This window comes from Garra rufa, unplaced genomic scaffold, assembly GCF_049309525.1.
Source record: "Garra rufa unplaced genomic scaffold, GarRuf1.0 hap1_unplaced_004, whole genome shotgun sequence".
Lineage (NCBI taxonomy): Eukaryota > Metazoa > Chordata > Actinopteri > Cypriniformes > Cyprinidae > Garra > Garra rufa.
This window is the reverse complement of record NW_027394279.1, coordinates 2781580-2806888: the sequence shown is the minus strand read 5'-3', so window position 1 is coordinate 2806888 and position 25309 is coordinate 2781580. Positions and strand designations below refer to the sequence as shown.

At 37.6% G+C, this 25309-nt stretch overlaps 1 protein-coding gene across 1 annotated transcript in view; it reads right to left on the bottom strand.

Moving 5' to 3' along the window:
• LOC141312710 (C-1-tetrahydrofolate synthase, cytoplasmic-like) overlaps positions 1-24121 on the bottom strand; it is a 168128-nt gene extending 144007 nt beyond the window's left edge. The window contains exon 1 of the mRNA XM_073832595.1: positions 23965-24121. Coding sequence (XP_073688696.1) covers positions 23965-24002 — 38 coding nt within the window. The 5' untranslated portion in view covers positions 24003-24121. The remainder of the gene's footprint in view (positions 1-23964) is intronic.
• Between the last annotated feature and the right edge of the window lie 1188 nt (positions 24122-25309).

Sequence of the window (25309 nt, the reverse complement as noted above, 5' to 3'; positions counted from 1 at the left end):
GATCAGATGTACAGTTGATTTATTATTAATTTTTGAATATGACAAATTTCCCAATGAATTACATGGGCTGAGAAAAAATGCGCCCTCTAACAGTAATACCTCTCGACTGAAGAGGCGGGATTCAAACCTCTTACTTACAGTCACTCTGAAAACGGTGGAAATAGAAATAAATACCGCCTTAAAAATGTAAATATTACAGCGATTTAACTCTAAATACCCATTAGAACATATCAACAGCTAAATTCAGTGGTTTGTGAGTATTTCTTGTAAAAGAAAAGCTCGCACCCGTCAGTGCTTATACAAGCCGTCGGCATGTACTCTCTCTGTATGTGCTCATAAACAACATAATTTGCACGAATTAGAACGCCTTTAAAATTAATATATTTCAGCGATTTATTTGTAAATACCCATTAGAACACATCAACAAATCAGCCTTTTGTGATCTGTTTTATTTCAAAGTTAAAGCACTGTCTTCAGCAAATGTGTTATACAGACGAGCTTTCACTGGTCGGAGCTAACTTACTCGACTGAGAATTATGACTGCACGTCTTTTAAAAGCATTTAAATAAAAACACTCTAGCGATCCAACACAATAAATATAGAAGAATATTTTAAAGAACAACATTAGCTGCAAATGAGCTATTCAGTAGGTTTCACTAACGAACACGTTACCGAGCTGTGACCTATACTTTCACTTTGACTTCGGTGGAAAATGCATATAAATAACGCCTTTAAAATTACAATATTCCAGCCATTTAATTGTAAATACCTATTAGAACACATCAAGACCTGAATTCAGCTGTTTGAGCGAATTTATTGAAACCCCTAAGCATTTCCTTCACCGCATACAGGTTGCCTTAAACGAGTATACATGGAGATGAACGACATAATTTGCACGAATTTGACCGCCTTTAAAATTACAATATTGCAGCGATTTAATTCAGTCCACCCATTAGAAAATATCAACAGCTAAATGCAGTTGTTTGTGAGCTTTTTTTTCATACAGAGAGTGATGTGTTCAGCAGTGTGTTAAGACATGAGCTCCGAGATGTCCGACTGACAATTATACATGACTGCACGTCTTTTAAAGGCATTTAAATACAAACACTCCAGCGATTGCACACAATAAATATAGAAGAATATTTTAAAGACCTACATTGAGTGCAAATGACTTTTTTCACTGGCTTAACTAACTAACATTGAATGCACTGCTCAGTCTTCATCTGCATCAAAGACATAATTTGCACGTCTTTTAAAGGTATTTAAATACAAACACTCCAGCGATTAAACACAATAATAGTAAAGTAATATATTACACAGCTTAAATGCTTGCTTATTTCTGCTTTTAGGCTCAACCGCACAGCAACGCTTTCAAGCACGCGCTGCACACTTGTTGTATGGCAAGCCGTTTTAACCTAAAATACACATAAATCCTCTATGGCAAGCTGTTTAGCCTAAAATATACTAAGCATTACTTATCGTAATAGCATTTTTACTAGCAACAATTCAATCAGAGAGCTCTAAGTGTTCTGGGCTGGCCCTTTTGCCCGAAGGCTGCCCGGTTTGCTTCTCCAAGCCAACATTTAAAGTTTGTCATCGAACTTTAGCTTCTAGTTATGTTGGCTTGGAGAGCCAACATACTGTTATGCTATTTAAACTTATTATTATTATAGTTATTATTCTTATGACCTAAGAAAATTTCTGACAGCTACTCCTCCGAGGCCTTTGAAGCCACAAGGCCCAAACTTGGCAGAGACCTGGGCCCTTGTCCCGAAAGATATGCTATATCTATTTGGACTGATCAGATGTACAGTTGATTTATTATTAATTTTTGAATATGACAAATTTCCCAATGAATTACATGGGCTGAGAAAAAATGCGCCCTCTAACAGTAATACCTCTCGACTGAAGAGGCGGGATTCAAACCTCTTACTTACAGTCACTCTGAAAACGGTGGAAATAGAAATAAATACCGCCTTAAAAATGTAAATACAGGGCTCTAGAGTGCGACCAATTTGGTCGCACGTGCGACCTAATTTCTCAATGGTGCGACTAAAAAAAAATCAAAGGTTGCACCGGTGCGACCAGCCGTTCGAGGGGAAAAAAAACGAAACTCCGTCACAAAGTCTCCCTGTTGCTCAACAACAGACACACATTAGACCCATATCGTGGTCTAAACCAATCAGAGAATAAGGACAGATCCCGCGCCCCCTCTGATTGGCCGTGGTCCAGATATTCCTGTACGTGTGTGTACGTTTGAAAATGCATGTGATGCAGTCAGGATGTCTCTACATTGTCAAGCGTTTACAATGCCTCCTCCGCAAAAACACGGACTGGATCACGGACTCCATTCATAAAAACCGAATTTACTATGGCGCGGAATGACACGTAATACGTTGATTTCTGGATTGATAAATCAAAAGTTGGTCTGTGACTTAATTCAAATCGCGATATGGACTAGTCACTAGTGTCTATGAAAACTGAAAGGCAAAAAGACCGTTTAAAATGAATCCTGCATGTTCCGTTTGCCTCTATGTATTAATGGTGGAGACGTGTATTTTTTTTTAACTACACCTGTATAGGCTACTGAAGCACGCGTGACGCTCCCGCTAATTTTTGGCATTTGCATCTTACATGAACAGATAAACTCAATCTCCAAACCTACTGTGTCACTTTTACCGTTTCATTTGAGAAAGCATCGTATCATACTGTACACACAAACTTCACGGCAATCTGTCAAAATAAAAGTACGGTTTAACATGAAACAGAACAATATTAGTCCTGTATTACTTTTGTACAGTATAATGTAGGTGTTTATATATTCCTATTTATAAATCATATAGATGTTTGCCAAAAATTAAAAAGGTTTATTTTTCATTTGATTAAAAATAAATAAATGTTTATGCTTTCATTTGATTATGAGAAAAATTAAAACAAGAATTAAAAAAAAAAAAATTGTAGAGCCCTATTGTTCAAAATGTTAAAATAGAGAGTTTTGGACTTATTTTTTCACTGAAATGTTTTCGTTATTACACAAAGTAGGGTAAAGTACTGGGAAAAAAATATGCTTCAAATAAATAACTTTATATTTACCAGATTGTTAGTTAATCATTTACAAGTCAATATTGCCTATATGGACAGGGATTAAAAAATAAATAAAATAAAAAAGTAAAAAAAAAGTGAACTTGTAAAACTACGGTGTAAAATGTGATGCGGTTGAAAATTTGGGTGCACCTAACTTTTGTGCTGGTGCACCTAAGAAAAAAAGTTAGGCGCACCAGTGCAACCAGTGCAAAAAGTTAGTCTAGAGCCCTGAAATATTACAGCGATTTAACTCTAAATACCCATTAGAACATATCAACAGCTAAATTCAGTGGTTTGTGAGTATTTCTTGTAAAAGAAAAGCTCGCACCCGTCAGCGCTTATACAAGCCGTCGGCATGTACTCTCTCTGTATGTGCTCATAAACAACATAATTTGCACGAATTAGAACGCCTTTAAAATTAATATATTTCAGCGATTTATTTGTAAATACCCATTAGAACACATCAACAAATCAGCCTTTTGTGATCTGTTTTATTTCAAAGTTAAAGCACTGTCTTCAGCAAATGTGTTATACAGACGAGCTTTCAGGCTCGGAGCTAACTTACCCGACTGAGAATTATACATGACTGCACGTCTTTTAAAAGCATTTAAATAAAAACACTCCAGCGATCCAACACAATCAATATACAAGAATATTTTAAAGAACTACATTAGCTGCAAATAAGATGTTCAGTTTCACTAACGAACATGTTACCGAGCTGTGACTTACTTTCACTTTGAATTTGGTGGAAAATGCATATAAATAATGCCTTTAAAATTACAATACTCCAGCCATTTAATTGTAAATACCCATTAGAAACACATCAAGACCTGAATTCAGCTGTTTGAGCGAATTTATTGAAACCCCTAAGCATTTCCTTCACCGCGTACAGATTGCTTTCAACGAGTTTACATGGAGACGAACGACATAATTTGCACAAATTTGACCGCCTTTAAAATTATAATATTGCAGCGATTTAATTCAGTCCACCCATTACAAAATATCAACAGCTAAATGCAGTTGTTTGTGACTATTTTTTTTTTCATACAGAAAGCGCTGCATTCAGCAGTGTGTTAGACATGATGAGCTCCGAGATGTCCGACTGAGAATTATAAATGACTGCACGTCTTTTAAAGGCATTTAAATAAAAACACTCCAGCGATTCAACACAATAAATATAGAAGAATATTTTAAAGACCTGCATTGGGTGAAAATGACGTTATTCATAGGCTTAACTAACATGAGATGCACGGCTGCATTTATGTGTCTGTTAACAAAGACATCATTTGCACGTCTTTTAAAGGTATTTTAATACAAACACTCCAGCGATTCAACACAATAATAGTTCAGTCATATAATAAAAAGTTTAAATGCTTGCTTATTTCTGCTTTTCGGCTCAACCGCACGGCAACGCGACGCGTCTTTGAAGCAGGCGCTCATCACTTATTCCAGTATGGCAAGCCGTTTTAACCTAAAATACACATATTAATCCACTATGGTGTTCTGGGCTGGCCCTTTTACCCGAAGGCTGCCCGGTTTGCTTCTCCAAGCCAACATTTAAAGTTTGTCATCGAACTTTAGCTTCTAGTTCTTCTTCTTCTTCTTATTTTTCTGAGCGGAAAATATTTAGACACCTACTCCTCCTAGACCGTTCAAGCTACATACTCCAAACTCGGGTCAGATCTTCATACTGTTCTAACTTAGATTGCTATATCTTTTCAGACTGTTTTGAGTTATGGTTTTCTTAAAAATTAATATTAAAAATCATAAAAAGGTCCCATAGACTTTCATTGACCAAAAGTCCATGTCTGTTTGAACTATGTGTAATGTAAACTGCTAGAAGCCATTGATACTCAATTAAGCTTTAATCTTCTATCTATCTATCTATCTATCTATCTATCTATCTATCTATCTATCTATCTATCTTCAAACCTTATCTATCTATCTATCTATCTATCTATCTATCTATCTTCAAACCTTATCTATCTATCTATCTATCTATCTTCACACCTTATCTATCTATCTATCTTCAAACCTTATCTATCTATCTATCTATCTATCTATCTATCTATCTACCTATCTATCTATCTTCACACCTTATCTATCTATCTTCAAACCTTATCTATCTATCTATCTATCTATCTATCTATCTATCTATCTTCAAACCTTATCTATCTATCTATCTTACTAGTCGTGCTAGAATCATGCTAAAATCATGCTAGCGACTTGCTAGTCGTGCTAGAATCATGCTAGCGACTTGCTAGTCATGCTAAAATAATGCTAGCGACTTGCTAGTCGTGCTAAAATAATCCTAGCGACTTGCTAGTCGTGCTAAAATCATGCTAGCGACTTGCTAGTCATGCTAAAATCATGCTAGCGACTTGCTAGTCATGCTAAAATAATGTTAAAATCATGCTAGCGACTTGCTAGTAATGCTAAAATAATGATAAAATCATGCTAGCGACTTGCTAGTCATGTTAAAATCATGCTAGCGACTTGCTAGTCATGTTAAAATAATGCTAAAATCATGCTAACGACTTGTTAGTCATGCTAAAATAATGCTAAAATAATGCTAGCGCCTTGCTAGTCGTTCTGAAATCATGCTAGGGACTTGCTAGTCATGCTAGAATCATGCTAACGACTTGCTAGTCGTGCTAGAATCATGCTAGCGACTTGCTAGTCGTGCTAAAATAATGCTAGCGACTTGCTAGTCGTGCTAAAATCATGCTAGCGACTTGCTAGTCGTGCTAAAATCATGCTAGCAACTTGCTAGTCCTGCTAAAGTCATGCTAGCGACTTGCTAGTCATGCTAAAATAATGATAAAATCATGCTAGCGACTTGCTAGTCATGCTAAAATCAGGCTAGCGACTTGCTAGTCATGTTTAAAATCATGCTAGCGACTTGCTAGTCTTGCTAGAATCATGCTAGCGACTTACTAGTCATGCTAGAATCATGCTAGCGACTTTGCTAGTCATGCTAAAATAATGCTAAAATCATGCTAGCGACTTGCTAGTCGTGCTAAAATCATGCTAGCGACTTGCTAGTCATGCAAAAATCATGCTAGCGACTTGCTAGTCATGGTAAAATAATGCTAAAATCATGCTAGCGACTTGCTAGTCATGCTAAAATAATGATAAAATCATGCTAGCGACTTGCTAGTCATGCTAAAATCATGCTAGCAACTTGCTAGTCATGCTAAAATCATGCTAGCGACTTGCTAGTCATGCTAAAATCAGGCTAGAGACTTGCTAGTCATGTTTAAAATCATGCTAGCGACTTGCTAGTCTTGCTAAAATCATGCTAGTGACTTGCTAGTCTTGCTAAAATCATGCTAGCGACTTGCTAGTCTTGCTAAAATCATGCTAGCGACTTGCTAGTCATGCTAAAATCATGCTAGCGACTTGCTAGTCATGCTAAAATCAGGCTAGCGACTTGCTAGTCATGTTTAAAATCATGCTAGCGACTTACTAGTCATGCTAAAATAATGCTAGCGACTTACTAGTCATGCTAAAATAATGCTAGCGACTTGCTAGTCATGCTAAAATAATGCTAAAAGCATGCTAGCGACTTGCTAGTCGTGCTAAAATCATGCTAGCGACTTGCTAGTCATGCAAAAATCATGCTAGCGACTTGCTAGTCATACTAAAATCATGCTAACGACTTGCTAGTCTTGCTAAAACCATGCTAGCGACTTGCTAGTCATGCTAAAATAATGATAGCGACTTGTTAGTCATGCTATAATAATGCTAAAATCATGCTAGCGACTTGCTAGTCGTGCTAAAATCATGCTAGCGACTTGCTAGTCATGGTAAAATCATGTTAGCGACTTGCTAGTAATGCTAAAATCATGCTAGCGACTTGTTAGTCATGCTAAAATCATGCTAGCGACTTGCTAGTCATGTTATAATCATGCTAGGGACTTGCTAGTCATGCTAAAATCATGATCTATCTATCTATCTATATATCTATCTATATATCTATCTTCAAACCTTATCTATCTATCTATCTATCTATCTATCTATATATATATCTTCAAACCTTATCTATCTATCTATCTATCTATCTATCTATCTATCTATCTATCTTCAAACCTTTATCTATCTATCTATCTATCTATCTATCTATCTGCTAAAATCATGCTAGCGACTTGCTAGTCGTGCTAAAATCATGCTAGCGACTTGCTAGTCATGCTAATATCATGCTAGCGACTTGCTAGTCATGCTATAATCATGCTAGCGACTTTGCTAGTCATGCTAAAATAATGCTAAAATCATGCTAGCGACTTGCTAGTCATGCTAAAATCATGCTAGCAACTTGTTAGTCATGGTAAAATCATGCTAGCGACTTGCTAGTCATGCTAAAAATCATGTTAGCGACTTGCTAGTATTGCTTAAATAATGCTAGCAACCGCATAGCAACCGCATAGCAACACCTTAGCAACCACCCTGGGTACCTTAGCAACCGCATAGCAACACCTTAGCATCTATTCACATTCTAACTATTTATATATTCTAACTATTTATATCTATAAATCTATCTATTTTCAAACTATTTATATCTATCTAGCCTATCTATCTTCAAACTTTATTAATCAAACTAAAACTATTTCAAACTGAAAACCTTTAAACTTTCTTTAAACTAAAAGCTTTTAAAACTACTTAAAACTTACTGGCTAGGCTTTCTCAAGCCAACTTAAAGTTTGCTAACAAACTTTTTATCTAGTTAATATTTAAGTTACTAACTTGCTATGACATGGTGCTATGACTGTTATAGAAAAACGGATGTCAACATAACAAAAATATCACACCAGTATAATATTTGTTTCAAACATTTTACTTAAAAAAATACTTTTACTTAAAAAAATACTTTAAAGTAAATTTAAAAGTATGTACTTAGGACTTTTACTTAAGATGTTGATGTAGTAATTATACTTTTACTTAAGTATATATTTTGCAGGGTAGTTGTACTTTTACTTAAGTACTAAACTTAAGTACTTCCTCCACCTCTGAATAAAAGTTAAATAAAAAGTGTACCTAAATTAAATGATTCCTCTGCGTACCACTAGAGGGAGCTTGAGTACCACTAGTGGTACTCGTACCACATTTTGAGAACCACTGTGCTAGAGAACACCAGAATTGACACATCCACCATTGGTGCCTAGTTCTCCTGTCAGACCTTTTAGACCTTATGTGGAGCAGTGGGCCCTGGGTTCCTCCTGGTGTACGCCAATGCCCTGCCTCATGAGGCCAGAGTGTGAAGGCAGTTTTTGGATGACAAAAACACTGATTCCATTGACTGGCTCTCATGTTCCCCAGACATGAGTCTAAATGAGAACCTCTGGGTCTGGGATGTTGTGTATCAAAGCATCCAAACCACTAAGTAGCACCACAGGCTGTCCAAGAGCTCACTAATTCCCTGCTCCAAATCTGGGAGGAGATCCCCCAGGACACCATCCACCATCTCATCAGGAGCATGTCCAGATGTTGTCTAGAGTGCATACAGGCACATGGGGGCCATAAACACTACTAAGTTACAGTTACTTTGATGAAATTAACGCAAGGTGGATCTGCCTGGAATGGAAAACTGTATTTACCTTGGCATAGTTGAATAATAACAGTTCTGTACATGGACATGACATACCGTGAGTCTCAAACACCCTTGTTTCCTCCTCCTTATATAAATCTAGTGTTTGCATAAGACCACTGAAAAATAGGCCAATCCTAACATAACACAGACTATGACATTATAGTCAGTATCATTAATAGTCACGCCCCCAACATTTGCATAGCCGAATCATCAAAAGTTCTTCAGGTAAGCTATTGTGAAAAAAAATGGCAGGTCATGGGAATAAATGCTATGTTTCAGGTTGTGCAGTGGATGTTAATTGCAGGGATGGGTTGGTGTCTGTATTCAGAAATGCACGGAAAACAAATAATGCATTCTAATAAAATAAGACGTTGTTATCTTTTTACTAGTGGTACCCCATTATATTGCAGTACATAAGATTTAACTTACCACATAAACAGAGCAAAGAGCAACATCCTGAGCAACACTAACAAGCATCTAAACTTGTAAAATGTGTGGTGTAAGTTCTGCCGCTGCAGCATAATGTTACACAGAGCATGTGTAATCGCAAATCTCAAAAGTAAAAGTAAAAAGTGATCGACATTCAAAACGGCAGTTTCAATGCCCCGCATAATAATAGCGGCTCAGACCCTGTTAAATTTTTTTCTAACCTTCACATTATTTTGTGTCTAATTCTTTCATTTAATTGAATTACATATAATAAGAAGACATGACAGAGCTGTTACCAATGCAATGCAGAGGTGGTAAAAAGCTGCATTTGAAACAGCATTAAGATGTATTTAAATAGATTCATTTAGCTCAGGTGGCATGCTTACACTGCAACTCCATAAATAATGCTATGAGATTAATGAAATTAAGCAAGTGAAGCAAGGAGGTAAGTAAGTAAGTAAGTAATCTTTATTTATATAGCACCTTTCACAGACAAAGGCCACAAAGTGCTTCACAACACAGCTTAAAATCAGAAATTACGTACAATATAAATAGGGTCATAACACAGAAATCATAGCAGCCCAAAAGTAGCTAATTAAAAGCTTGAGCAAATAAATATGTCTTAAGATTGCTTTTAAAAGTATCCACAGAGTCAATAGAGCGCAAAGAGGGCGGAAGATCGTTCCAAAGCCTAGGAGCAACAGCCTGGAAGGATCGGTCACCTCTAGTCCGGAAACAAGTGCGTGGAACCTTCAGCAGAGTTTGATCCACAGACCTCAGAGCCCGGGCAGGGGTATAAGGCTGGATCAGATCGCTGAAGTAAGAAGGAGCCTGACCATGCAAGGCTCTGAATGCTAGAACCAAAATTTTAAATTTGATCCTATAGGACACTGGCAGCCAATGAAGTTGTTTTAAAATAGGAGATATGTGGGTCCTCTTGTTAGTGCGGGTCAGAATTCTCGCTGCACAGTTTTGCACTAATTGCAGTCGAGAGAGCTCCTTCTTGTTTAAACATGAAAACAAACTATTACAATAGTCTAAACGTGAAGACACAAATGCATGAATGATAAGCTCCAAATCATTACGTGCGACCATATTCCTAAATTCAGAGATTTTCTTTAGTTGAAAGAAGCAGTTCCTTGTTAGCTGCTTACAGTGCTGGACTAATGACATGTCTTTGTCAAAGATAACTCCCAAGTTTCGAAGACTTGGCTTCGCAGACTGGCCTAAGTCGTCCAGGTATTGTTTAATCCCAGGAATTGCATCATCAGGTGAGATAACCAGTGTCTCCGTTTTGTCTGCATTTAGCTGCAGAGAGTTTTCGCTGAGCCATTGTTTTATCTCCACTAGACAATGGAGAAGAGAGTTTAGCTTCTGGATTTCAGACGGCTTAAAAGAACAGTAAAGCTGGATATCGTCAGCAAATAGGTGGAAAGAAACATCATTGAACCTTTGGATGATCTTTCCCAAAGGAATCAAATACAACAAAAATAAGACAGGGCCCAAAACAGACCCTTGAGGCACTCCACACAACAAATCCACAGACTCAGACCTTATTTGGTTAGCTGTAACACTAAAGCTACGCCCTGATAAGTATGAGGAGAACCACTGAAGAACTGCCCCAGACAGTCCCTACTTGATCCCTCAGTCTTTTCAGCAGAACCTGATGGTCAACGGTGTCGAATGCTGAGGACAGATCCAAGAGAACTAGAACAGAGTGTTCCCCAGAATCAGCAGCCATCATAATGTCGCTGGACACTTTCAGTAAGGCAGTTTCTGTAGAGTGTTGTTTACGGAAACCAGACTGAAATGGCTCATGGATGTTATTTTGATCCAGGAAGAATGTAAGCTGTTCACAGACCACCTTCTCAAGGATCTTAGACAGGAACGGGAGTTTTGAAATAGGCCTAAAACTATTAAGATCTGTCGGGTCTAAGCCTGCTCTTTTTAATAATGGCTCCACTATGGCATGTTTAAAGGCACTGGGAAACATGCCAGTTGACAAAGAGACATTAACCATTTTGGTAACACAAGGGCCAATTAGCTCAAACACTTTTTGAAAGAGCCTGCAAGGAATGGTGTCAGATGAACAAGAGGAGGGCTTCATCTTGGACACCAGTGCTGAAATATCAGCAAATGTCACAGTCTTAAATGATGACCACATGCTAGACACAGGCTCAATCACAGCAGGGGTACCACACAGAAGGGCCGGGATTTTATCCTTGATCATCTTAATTTTGTTTGTGAAAAATTTCAAAAAGGCATTGCTGTCAGCGTCACAAAAGACAGGGGTAACTGGAGCAGCAGGACATACAAAAGAATTAATGGTGTCAAACAACACTTTGGGATTTTTCTTATTCAATGTTACCAGTTAACGGATATAATCAGATCTGGCATTTTCAACCATCACATTTGAAGATGACACAAGATCCCTGAGATAGAGCCTGTGCACCTCAAATTTAGTGGATTTCCACAAGCGTTCAGTCTTACGACACAGCCTCCTGAGTCTTAAGATGTCTTCATTTATCCAAGGACACGCTTTTTTCTGTGACAAGTTTGATTTAACAGGAGCCACCTGATCCAAAATTCTTACACAGTGATTGTTAAAACAGTGAATGACATCATCCACATCAGAACAGTCCACGAATAAAAGAGGGTCAAACATCTCAGAAAAACTATCTGCAGTATTAGCAGAGATGACACGCCTCTGAGACCTGACTACTGAAGCTGCTTGAGCAGAGTATATCCACCAACTCATAGGAAAAAAAAAAACAATCCAAGGTTTTTATTTAGCACAGTGGCTAGATTAACAAATAACCAAACACCTCCTGACCTGAATATTCCTGCACAGTTTAATAGTAATATCTTTATGAATTTCTTTACTGATAAAATAGACAACAACATTAGAAATACAATAACAAATATAGATACTACAGCAACTGATACTTCAACATTAGTCATTACACCTAAAGAAAAACTCCAGTGCTTTACAACTATAGAACAGGAAGAATTAAATAAACTTATCACCACATCTAAACCAACAACATGCCTATTAGATCCTGTACCCACTAAATTACTAAAAGAGTTGTTACCTGTAGCAGAAGTACCGCTTCTTAATATTGTTAACTCATCGTTATCTTTAGGCCATGTCCCAAAACCATTCAAACTAGCGGTTATTAAAACTCTTATTAAGAAACCACAGCTAGACCCTAGTGAATTGGCAAATTACAGACCCATTTCTAATCTTCCATTTATGTCTAAAATTCTAGAAAAAGTTGTGTCTGCTCAATTGTGCTCCTTCTTGCAAAATAATAATCTCTTTGAAAAATTTCAGTCAGGTTTCAGGCCCCATCATAGCACAGAAACTGCACTTGTAAAAATCACAAACGACTTGCTACTTGCGTCAGATCAAGGCTGCGTCTCATTGCTAGTTTTACTTGACCTTAGTGCTGCGTTCGACACTATAGATCATGACATACTCATAGATCGATTACAAAACTATACAGGTATTCAAGGGCAGGCTTTAAGATGGTTCCAATCATACCTGTCCGATCGCTATCACTTTGTTTATTTAAACGGGGAGTCATCGTAGCTAACACCAGTAAAGTATGGAGTGCCACAAGGATCTGTCCTAGGTCCTCTACTATTTTCAATTTACGTTACCCCTCGGTAATATTATTAGGAAATGGGGGTTTTCAAGATGGCGGCTTGAAGGGAGGTTGTGTGTAGTTAAGCGGTAGTGTCACTTCGTTGAGTTTCTTAATACTGCAACCCGCATATTGTAATTTTCGAATGCTCATGTCTTGCATTTTTCATTATGAGTATAAATAGCTACTTTTTGAGGCAAACGGAAAGCATGGCATGCAAAAAAACGCTGATTACCAGCAGCCCCGACGAGGCCGATGAGCGAGCAATGTTAGTGCTAACACGGGCTCGCCTGCGTCTTCGCTGTCTGACGCGATTGCAGAGATTACAGCCAACATCTCCAAGATCATCGAAGAAAAGATGGACCCAATATTGCAGTTGTTACAAATGCATCGTTCTGAGCTAGACGAACATGAAAAAACGGATTACTGAAACGGAGACCAGAATATCTGCTGTTGAAGACGTGGTAACCCCAATCAAGGCTAAGATACAGTCCCTCGAGAAACTCGTACATGAGTTGGGTGAGCAGGCGGATGACCTTGAAAATAGAGGTAGAAGGAAGAATATCCGCATCTTTGGGTTACCTGAGGGTGTGGAAGGTGACAACCCTACGCGGTTTTTCGAGTCATGGCTTCCTAAAACTCTTTGCATCACTTCGAAAGCAGGTCGTATAAAGCTAGAGAGAGCGCACCGATCACTCGCTCCCAAAACTTCCTCTACGCAGCGACCACGACCCGTCCTGGTGAGGTTTCACAACTTTCAGGATAAGCAGCGAGTGTTAAATGCCGCGCGAGAGCTGGGGATCAATGGCTCTCCTTTGAAATTTGGAGACAGCACCGTGATGTTTTTTCAGGACTTTTCTGCGTCCGTTCTCCGTAAGCGTAAGATGTTTGACCAAGTCAAGAAACGCCTAAAATCCCTAGGCGCGGAATACAGGCAAATTTACCCTGCCCTCCTCAAGGTAACCTTCCGTGGCTCGGTGAAGGTCTTTCATGATCCAGCTGCTGTCGAGGCGTTTCTGGATTCGCTGGATGGGGCGCCCGTTGGTAATACTTGATCGACCAACTCACATTACGGGATCTCCTGATAAATATGCTTTGGTGTGAGTACAAATACTGAGAACTTAAAGGGGGCTCTGAGACATGTTGGCTGGCAGGGTTTATTGTACTGTGTATTAAGGTATGCGGGCGTGAATGGCGGCACTACCGCTTGACGTTTTTGGTTGGATATTTCTTTAGTCGTTTCCTTTTGTCGTTTGGAGACCGCTTCACTGGTGCTCTCGTTATGCAGCGGGAGGTAAAGTGTGTAATCTTGTTGATGTTTAATAATTCTTGTTCGAGTTCTGTGTTTCTGAGTTTTTCATTTTTATCCTTTTGTTACTATTATTTTTTGGCTCACCACTTGTTTACCTGGTTGACATCTACATTACTAAAACAGTACATTTGGATTGCGTTATGTCTAATATATTCTGAGAATGTTTACATTTAAAGTTTGTACATGGAATGTTAATGGTGTTCATACACCTGTTAAAAGAAGGAAGGTCTTAACTTATTTAAAAAAGGAGGGAGTTCATATTGCTTTACTTCAGGAGACCCATTTAAACGATCAAGCACATTCTAAGCTATCACTGGGGTGGTTTAGTCAGGCCTTTTTCTCATCGTTTACTTCCAGGAGTAGAGGTGTAGTTATTTTAATTAGGAAAGGTTTGCCATTCCAGTTAGTAGAAGTTATTAAGGACACAAGAGGGCGTTATCATTATTTATCAATAATGGGACATAAATGACAGTTAAAGTCTCCCCCAATAAACAATGACTTAACGCCCCAATCTGCCAACTTGGAAAAAGCCTTAGTCAAAAAAATCACCTGGATGGCTAGGAGGCAATCGTGAGGGGGTTATTATATGGGGAAGAAATTGCTTTAAAGAACATTTACTGGCCTCCTAGCCATCCAGGTGATTTTTTTGACTAAGGCTTTTTCCAAGTTGGCAGATTGGGGCGTTAAGTCATTGTTTATTGGGGGAGACTTTAACTGTCATTTATGTCCCATTATTGATAAATTCCCAGCAGGTAAACTATTATTATCTACTCAGGCTAAAACTGTTAAAGCTCTTTGTGAAGACTTTGACTATGTAGATATTTGGAGGGCCTGCCATCCTGCAGAACAAGAATATAGATTCTTTTCTAAGGTCCATAGCTGCTATACTAGGATAGATTATTTATTTTGCCCGAAAAATATGATGGAGCATATAAGGTCTTGTAATATAGGAAATATATCTATATCTGACCATGCAGCAGTTTTTACTGAATACTCCTTTGGGAACCAAAATATTAAGCCTAGTAGCTGGAGATTTCACCCATTCATCCTAGCAGATAATAATTTTATATCGTATTTTACAGGGGAATTTAACTCTTTCATGTCCATCAATTCTGCATCAACTGAAGACCCATCTTTATTATGGGAAACTGCCAAAGCTTTTTCTAGAGGCCTTATTATAGCATATACAATAAGTAAAAGGCGTAGACAAGCCGAACAAAAAGACATCTTAGAATCTAAGCTTATGGATGCTGAGAGATTATACATTAAAAAACCATCCTCTGCTAAGATGAAGGAAATCTCTGCGCTCAGATCTGCTTTGGATTCTCTTTTAACAAAACAAGCAGAGGGGAAAATTCGTTTTGCTAAGCAGAAAATATATGAGCATGGAGATAAAGTGGGGAAATACTTAGCATTTCTAACAAGGAAAAAATCAGACTCTCAATCAATCCTGTCTATTGTGGATAGTAGCGGTAAGCGCTTTTCAGACAGTCTATCTATTAATAACATAATTAAAGAATGGTTTGAGAATTTATATAGATTAGAACTAGAAGGGGATACAACACAGTCCACAGAGGTTTTTTTTCCACCCTTAATCTTCCCACTTTATCAGAAGATCAGACCTCCTTCATCAATGCCCCTATATCTAAAAAGGAAGTTCTAGAAGCCATAAAGAGTTTACAGTCAGGAAAAGCACCTGGCCCAGATGGGCTTAGTAGTGAATTTTATAAAGAATTTAGAAATGTATTAGCTGACCCCTTACTAAATATGTTTAATGACTCATTTGTAAAAGGCCACTTACCACAGTCCCTGAGAGAGGCAAATATATCCTTAATTTTGAAAAAGGGCAAGCAGGCAGAGGACTGTTCATCATATCGACCTATTTCACTGTTGAATGTAGATCTGAAGATTCTTTCCAAAATTCTAGCAACACGGTTAGAAGGACTTCTACCTGCTCTAATAAAGGATGACCAAACAGGCTTTATTGTAGGACGTAACTCTGCCAATAACATGCGTCGCCTGTTGAATGTGATACAATTTTCTAAACAGCAATCAATAGATGGTCTTGTGATCTCACTAGATGCGGAAAAGGCATCGCATCGAATGGCCTTACTTATTTTATGCTTTACATAGATTTGGTCTTGGGGAACAATTTATTAAGTGGGTAAAGTTATTGTATAATGAACCTCTTAGTGCCGTGCTCACTAATGGGTGTCGCTCCTCTACATTTAAAGTTGGAAGAGGGACGAGACAGGGCTGTCCTCTCTCGCCTCTCCTATTTGCTTTGATAATCGAACCGTTGGCAGAGGCTATAAGAACAAATAGTAAAATTTGTGGGTTAATGGTATCAAATAACCAGCATAAGATTGCCCTATATGCCGATGATATTTTGATATTTATGGTGAATCCTGATACTTCTACCCCAGCTCTTTTAGACACGATTGACAAATTTGGCATTTTTTCAGGATATAGAATTAATTATCATAAGTCAATGGCAATGCCCATAGGTGGCTTAAAACAAATTCCCCAAACATTACCATCCTTCCAATTTAGATGGGCTCCTGAAGGCTTAACATACTTGGGCATTAATGTTACTCCCTCCTTTGAACAGATGTATAAAGCAAACTTTCTTCCACTTTTTGAACGAATTCAGAATGATTTAGAAAGGTGGAATGTCCTTCCTATTTCTTGGCTGGGGCGGATCTCCCTTCTGAAGATGAATATTCTCCCAAGATTACTTTACCCCATTCAAATGATTCCAATAATCTTCACACATAAAACCATTAGGAAATTAAGGCCCAATCCCAATTCTATTTTCTACCCCTCCGCCTACCCCTCGCCCCTTCCCCTTGTCCCTTGAAACAAAGTGTAAAGGGGAAGGGCTAAAATATTTCCCCTAAGAAATGGGACACCACTACAACACTGTGATACGTCATCATACGTTGTCGCTAGTTCCTAATGTTACGTCAGAGGACATGCGCAGATGTTTATCATCATTCCAAGATGTCAAAATGTTGTCATGTTGCAAAAAGTAAAAATGTACGGTGTACGCACCGTTCATTCACATGTGGCCGTAAGCAAAACAAACAACGCATTATCACATGCGCGGCAAATTGCTAATCAGTGTAGTGGTGCCTGGAGAAGTATATATGCTTCATTTGTGAATTTCGTTTTGAACTTTCTATTTGAACGCATTCGTTTTCTGGATCCTTGGACTAAAATGTTTACAGGGGTTCACTGGTTTAAGAAATTTCTGATCGTAAAAATCAGCTTCTTTTTATTTGTAAGGTATCGTTTTTATTATTATGTACTGATTTAAATTACTGGTGCGGTGAGCGGGCGCAGGTGCATTAGGCGCAATCATTAAAGACATTTCAAAGCAAGCCGGCTCCACGGTCCTGACTGCATCATCACTGCCTTTATTGGGTGTTTTGAGCGAATATTTCGTTTATTCACATGACTGGATGCGGTGGACTGCCGTGATTTTGGCGAATGCAGGACACTACTGAATAATGCGCATCAGAGGGGATTTAAAAAGTGGAAATTGCCGTGCCACTGGTCTTTCATGTTTCTAACATGCAGTCAAGTGTATATGACATAAAAATATATTTTGTAATATCGTGCAATCAGTGCTATCTGCTAGCAAACTTTAGCGATTTTTTTGCAAATGTTTATTTACAAAACAACACCATAAACACAAACACAAGATTGAAGGTAATAAATATAATGAAACATTGTCATGAAAATCCTTATTAAAGGCAAAAATTACTTATATTTACGAGTCTGCTTGCTCGAGTGAGCAGCCATGTTGGAAATTTCTCTTAGCCCTTCGTTTGAAGTGAGGTCCTGAAAAATCTTCGTTTGGAGGACTATCTGGCCCTTCCCCTTACCCCTACCCCTCCAACCAAAAGAGAAATGAGACACCCCTACCCCTTCACGTGAACGCGCCAAACGGAGGGGTAGGGCTAAGTGTAGGGCTAAGGCGTAGAATTGGGATTGAGCCTAAATGGTTGGTTTAGTTCTTTTATATGGGCTAAAAAAAAGCATGTATTAAAATTTCAACTTTAATGCTATCATCTTCAGTGGGAGGTCTTGACCTTCCAGATATTCGGAGATATCAGTTAAGTGTTCATTTACATTACATATCTGATTGGATACATAAAGGGTCTAGAACAGTGTGGTTTGATATTGAAAGCTCACTCAGTAAAATTCCTTTAGTAAATCTGCTTTTTCTTAAAAAGCCTAAATCCTTAAGAGGCGCCTGTAGTAACCCCATCACAATTTGTGCTATTAAAGCGTGGCAGTTTATTAGACGTTTGGAAGGTCGATCTCGACTCACCTCAACTTTTACTCCTATTTGTGACAACTATGACTTCCTGCCGGGGACTGTAGACTCAAATTTTCGAGTTTGGGCACATAAAGGTCTCGCCACACTGCACGACTTATTTGATGGGAACATTTTAATGTCATTTGACCAATTAGTCATCAAGTACAGAGTTTCACGACAGGATTTTTTTCGTTACTTACAATTAAGAGACTTTGTGAAAAAAGAGACTACTTTGCTCATAAACCAAGACATTTCAGCTCTGGAGAGACAGCTTTTTTTACATGGGAACAATTCTACAAGTTCTTTTTACAAGCTCCTCAAGGATTTTAGCTTGTCAACTACGGACACCCTGAAAGGAACATGGGAAAGGACTCTTGATGTACAAATTACAGACGATCAATGGGAGGAAGCATGGAAGAATGCAGGGACCCTAAGCATATGCAATAGAGTAAAAGCGATGCAATTGAAAATCCTGCACAGAGCTCATATTTCTCCGTCACGGAGGCACAAGTTTAAAGATGACTGCTCACCAATGTGCCTGAAATGTAAAACAGAGGAAGGAGATCTTGTTCACTGTTTTTGGTTTTGTAGGGAGATTCAGAAGTTTTGGTATATGGTAGATCAAGAACTTAATGTTATTTTATCTATTAATATTCGCTGCAATCCAAAACATATGTTGCTTGGGATATATGATGACATTATTGTAGATAAACATAAAAAATCACTTTGCAAGCTCCTTACATTTTGTGCCAGAAAATGTATTCTTCTGAATTGGTTAATGGATAAAGCCCCTTCCAAGGCATTATGGCACAGGGTTATACTTGAATATATGTCATTAGATTACTTAACTTTTTTTTTTTTTTTTTTTGCCTCGTTCTTTTGGTTGATTTTATGTTATGTACATAATGTTTGAAAATTGAATAAACATATATATATATATATATATATATATAAAAAATATTATTAGGAAATATGGGATTAGTTTCCATTGTTATGCTGACGACACTCAACTATATATTTCAACAAGACCAGATGAAACTTCTAACTTAGCAAAGTTAACAGAGTGTGTTAAAAATGTGAAAGACTGGATGACCAATAATTTTCTACTGTTAAATTCAGATAAGACTGAGATATTACTTATTGGACCAAAAAACAGTACACAGAATCTCTTAAACTGCAACTTGCAACTAGATGGATGTACTGTTATTTCCTCTACAGTCAAAAATCTGGGTGTTATATTAGACAGCAACCTGTCTTTTGAAAATCATATTTCCTATGTTACAAAAACAGCATTCTTCCATCTTAGAAACATTGCTAAGCTACGGAACAGGTTACCTGTTTCTGATGCAGAAAAGTTAGTTCATGCATTCATGACGTCTAGACTGGACTATTGTAATGCACTACTAGGTGGTTGTCCTGCTTCTTCAATAAACAAGCTACAGGTAGTCCAAAATGCAGCTGCTAGAGTCCTTACCAGATCAAGAAAATATGATCATATTACCCCAATTTTACAGTCTCTGCACTGGCTACCTATTAGGTTCCGTATCACTTACAAAATATTACTTCTTACCTATAAGGCCCTTAATTGTTTAGCTCCTGCATACCTAACTAGTCTCCTACTACGCTACAATCCCTCACGCTCCCTAAGGTCGCAAAACTCTGGACTTTTAGTAGTACCTAGGATAGCAAAGTCCACTAAAGGAGGGAGAGCATTTTCTCATTTGGCTCCCAAACTCTGGAATAGCCTTCCTGATAACCTTCGGGGTTCAGACACACTCTCTATGTTTAAATCTAGATTAAAGACTCATCTCTTTAGCCAAGCATTCACATAATGTATCTCATAACGTTGTAATTTCAGTTACATCTGATCAAATGCACATTAATATTCTTCAGCTTGGGCTAAACACATCATTTTTGTTTGGTTGGAAGTTGGAACAGCAGCTACGCTAATTATTTCTTTGTTTCTCTGTCTCTGCCACGGGATTTCCATCCCGTGGTAACTAGGATTTACACAAGATTCAGCCTGGATTCAGAAGAAGAGATGATGCCAACCCCTCAGAAGACCGCAGATGATGCCAACCTTGAAACAACATACAGCACTACATAATTTTCCTACAAGTTGATTACAGCACATAACCATTGCAATTAGTGTTCATCATCTGTTTGATTACACAGTTACTGATTTTAACATTTATATCATATGTACATCGACTTAACATACAGTATTCACCACTAATAAGCTACTAAATATATTGTAGTAGCCTAAAACTTTTGTACAGCTGCTCTGCAACGATTTGTATTGTGAAAAGCGCTATACAAATAAACTTGAATTGAATTGAATTGAATTGAATTGAATTGAAGGCTTGGACTCAGGACTAAAGTGCAGACAGAACAAGACTTTGATCACTCATATGGACATCAATCACAGACATGTCTAAAATGTCTAGGCCAAGAGTAAAAACTAAGTCTGAAGTATGGCCTTTTTGGTGAGTGGGTTCAGAAACATGCTGCTCAAAATTAAAAGTTTCAGTCAATGTTAGCAGTTCCATTGCGGGGCAAGATGAGCAGTCATCAACATGAAGATTAAAATCCCCAAGGATTAAAACAGATTCCAACTTTATTATAGAGGATAAAAAGTCACTAAAATCCTTTAAAAAGGCAGCAGCGGGGCCAGGAGGACGGTAGATCAACACACAGTAAAAAGGGGATGAAAATCCCACTTTAATCATCTGAGATTCAAAAGATGAGAATTCTTGGGACTGGGACATCTTGCATTTGAGGACATCCCTGTGCACAAAAGCCAAGCCACCACCACGGCGACAGGGGCGGGGCTTCCCAACAGCAGAGCAGGCAGCTGGACAGAGATCATTTAAATGAATGAACTCTTCCTCTCTCTGCCAAGTCTCCGAAAGACACATGATGTCCAAGCTAGTGTTGTCAAAAGTCCCGGTACTTCGGTACCAAGTCGGTACTAAAAAAATTAAAACGTTACGGTACCAGGTTTTCTTAAGTACCGGTGGTACCGACTATCCGGTCAACCCGGTTCTTGATACGCTATACAAAAGGTGCGCTCTCACCCGCACTGCACAGTTGCGCTCTATTCAGCGGTGCTGCTGATGCCGCGGCTCTGAATCCACTTGTTGACAAAGAAGAGCCAGGCTTGCTCCAAATATTTTGGATTTGCGGCTGAACAAGGCGAACATCATAGATCATCAAAAAACTATTTGCAAAAGATGTCGTCTAGGTTCTCTCGAAAGGAGGAAACACATCAAACTTAAAACACCTCAAAGATCGACTCCGGGATCAAATGAAAGTTCAAGTAAGGTAAGTTTCATTTTAATTTCATATTTAGAGCATTATTGCATATTTTAATTTGAATGTCAGACTGAAATAAACATCACCGTTTGTGTAGTGAATCGTTAGCATAAGCGCGGCTAACGCTAATATGCTGGGCCTTAGAATGAATTTGAAACAACGCTCCTATAACTTTTGTTAGAGTAAAAAAAATAAGGACATGATGTATTTACTATTTTTTACACAAATGACATGTGTATCCAAAATATATGTGTTAGAGAATGTACAAATGTGTCGTTAACAATGTTTATGTCCTTAATATGAGTCTGTCAGAAAACGTTCTAGGTTTATTCTTGACTGGATAAATATAATTGCAGTTTGGATTGAATAAAAGTACAATCAAATAAAACACGTTTTGTCCCCTGTTTAGTTTGGTAATACTTTAAAATAAGATCAAATTCATGCATCATCTAACATAAACTTAAAGTAAGTGAAACATATTTTTACAACATTAATTCATGTTTGTGAATGTTATTTAATACAAAAAGACATGATCATGTTTGTTCATGTTTAACAGATTAATATGATTTTATGCATTAGTAAATGTTGAAATTAGCCTAACCTCACGAAGAATAATTGCCATGTAACTACTGTTTATTGTTAGGCGATGTTGTCTAACAAATGAAAATTGTAAAGTGTTTTTAATACTGCAGTTTTCATCTGTGATAGACACTTGTCTTAATATATGTAATCTTATCTTAATTTATTATAACAGCTGAGGTTAGTTTTTTACTGAAAATTCATATTTTGCTGGTGTCAATGATCTAATGTTGCATCTGGTCAGACTTAGGCCATGGCTTTACTTAAGTATATTATATTTCTTTTTACAGTTGCAGATTAAGGAAGATCATGAAAGACCCCAGCGAGCTCTAAAACAGACAACAGTACAGATGTTTTTCAGCAACAGCAGCAGAAATATGACAAAAAGTTTTGGGTGAAGCTTGTTTACATTTTTTATGCCTGTAATTTATTTAGATGTTATTTCATTACTAAAATGTTTACAAATACTTTTTTAACCTGTGAAAAAACTTTTAACAAAATTTTACATTAGTATAAAGAATGGCACTGTTTTTTGTACATTTTATTTTCTTTATTAATAAAAAATAGTGTGTTGCTCAATTAATATGTTATTGTGTTTTGCTTTGGTACCGAAATTGGTACCGAGAACCGTGGATTTTCAATGGTATTGGTACCGAATACTGAAATTTTGGTACCGTGACAACACTAGTCCAAGCTTTCCCTTATGAAAAGATCATTCAATGAATGAGATTTATTCGCAATTGAACGGTATGTAGACAATCAGTATATTGTCATTTTCTGCTTGACTTGCACTTCACAACAACACAACGTTGTTTCTGCAAAGACATCCAACATGTTTGCAACAAACAGCATCTGACATGTTTACATTTTACATGGCATAAAGAAGTATGATCAGAGCGGCCAGACTGAAAAGAAATTACATTTACATATAAGTTATTTGAATAGGATTTCAAACAACCGCATGTAGCTTAAAACCGTTTCACATGTTTGTTTGTGTTTTTTTTGCCATTAACAATTGCTAAATATTATTGGAAATGCACAAAAATCAGATTTGGACATTAAGTCTGAACCAGGCTTAAATTGCCCATAGATGCGAGTAAGAATATGACAGTGTGTCTATCTTTGTGAATCTCTCTCGACCTGCCTTGCTTTCCTAACTTTAGCCAGAGATGTTTCCATTTTTGCTTGAACAGTTGCCTTTTAGTTTGGAAAACACAATGTAAAAATAAATAAGAAACATTTTGATACTGTATAAAAGTATTTATGAGTGCACTGCAAGTAACTAAATGGCCCATTTACTGTATCATTCTTTCATAAGTAATAAGGGTCAGTTGGAGATCATGTGATGTTTGGTCTCCTTGAATGTACTAGCCTATTCCATCTACACATCTGTTACATAATAGTCTTTCAAACTTTAACACCATCGATAAATACGATCAATGAAAATCCCCAGTGGATGTCTCGAAGTTTAGAGTTCAATATGTGATATAAAAAAAAAAAAACTTAAAATACAAACACAAAAATCACAAATGTTGGCGGCATAAAAAGCACGCCCTTTTAAAAATATTGTAGCTTCCTAATTGTCACTTTAAACCAGTTAGTGAGAACATGAAAATAAAAAATACAAATTCAAAGATCTATTAACGTGACATGAATAAGAAACTTAGAAAACAAAATAGCTTACGCTGAGATCGTTTTCCCACAGATGATTTGGGCTGGCATCGTAAGATTTTAAATGCGCTGCTAACTTAAAGTTGGATAAAGCTGTGTGTTCTGCAGTTTACGCTGTTAACAGAGAGCACGTGTTGAACTCTACTTCCACTTCTGTCTTGAGCTCTGTGTCCGTCTGGCGTTACGAAATGAATCCGCCCCTGCGTTTGTGAATATCATTAAGTGCGTAAACTTACGTCAATGATGTGTTGCTGGCTGCACCAATCATCATACGTAATTTCTATATCTATTTGTTTAGCAGACTCTTTTATCCAAGACGACTTAAATATGAGGAATACAACAAACGATTATAATAAGGAGGCAATAACACGAGAAATGCTAGAAATACAACGTGCCACACATTGTTTAGACGAGTACAAGCTAGAAGGAGAAATAGAAGATTCAAAAGCATATAAGAAAAACCTTTTTTTTAGTAGCCAAATGCTCACGGAAGAAATTAGTTTTCGGCTGTTCAGGAAGGAACAGTAAATAATACATGATGGATAACAGATGATAGATCTAATAGTTTAAGACACCTATCTATAAATACAGTCATGCGAAAAAGTAAATTTCATGGTTTTCTGTATCAGGACATAATAAAAAATTATCTGGTCCTTGCCAGGTCTTAAAATTTGGAAAATCATCACATGACATATCACAGTGTCATTATTTATTAAGAAAAATACAGCCAAGAGGGAAAGGCCATGTGTGACAAAGTTAGGACACCCTATTGCCTGTAGATCCACTTTTAACAGCAATAACGTGAAGCATTCATTTTCTGTGTGACTTTATCAATTTCTCACATCGTTCTGGAGAAATTTTGGACCACTCTTCTTTTCAACATTGCTCCAGTTTATTAAGATTTGTGGGCATTTGCTTATGCACAGCTCTCCCCACAGCATTAGAAGAGGCTTTCTTTTGCCAAGCCTTCTAAACATGCCATTTTTGTCCCATATTTTTCTAATGATATTGTCTTGAACTTTAGCATTTAACATGTTAACTGAGGCCTGTAGAGTCTGAGGTGTAGTTCCTGGGTTGTCTGCCATTTCTCTGAGCATTACACAGTCTGATCTTGGGGTGAATTTTCTGGGACGTCCACTCTTGGAAAGAGAGGTGTATGTTTTAAATGTCTTCTACTTGTGAATGAACTTCAAATTGTTTGGAAATGGCCGTATTACTCTTTTCAGATTGGCAGCAACAAATGCTTCTCTAAGATGATTGCTGATGTCTTACCTTTTTTACACACCTGAAGACTCCAAAGCAACTGCCAAAGCTTATGCTCTTATAGAGGCGCTCAGACTTTCTGGTGATCAGTTAAT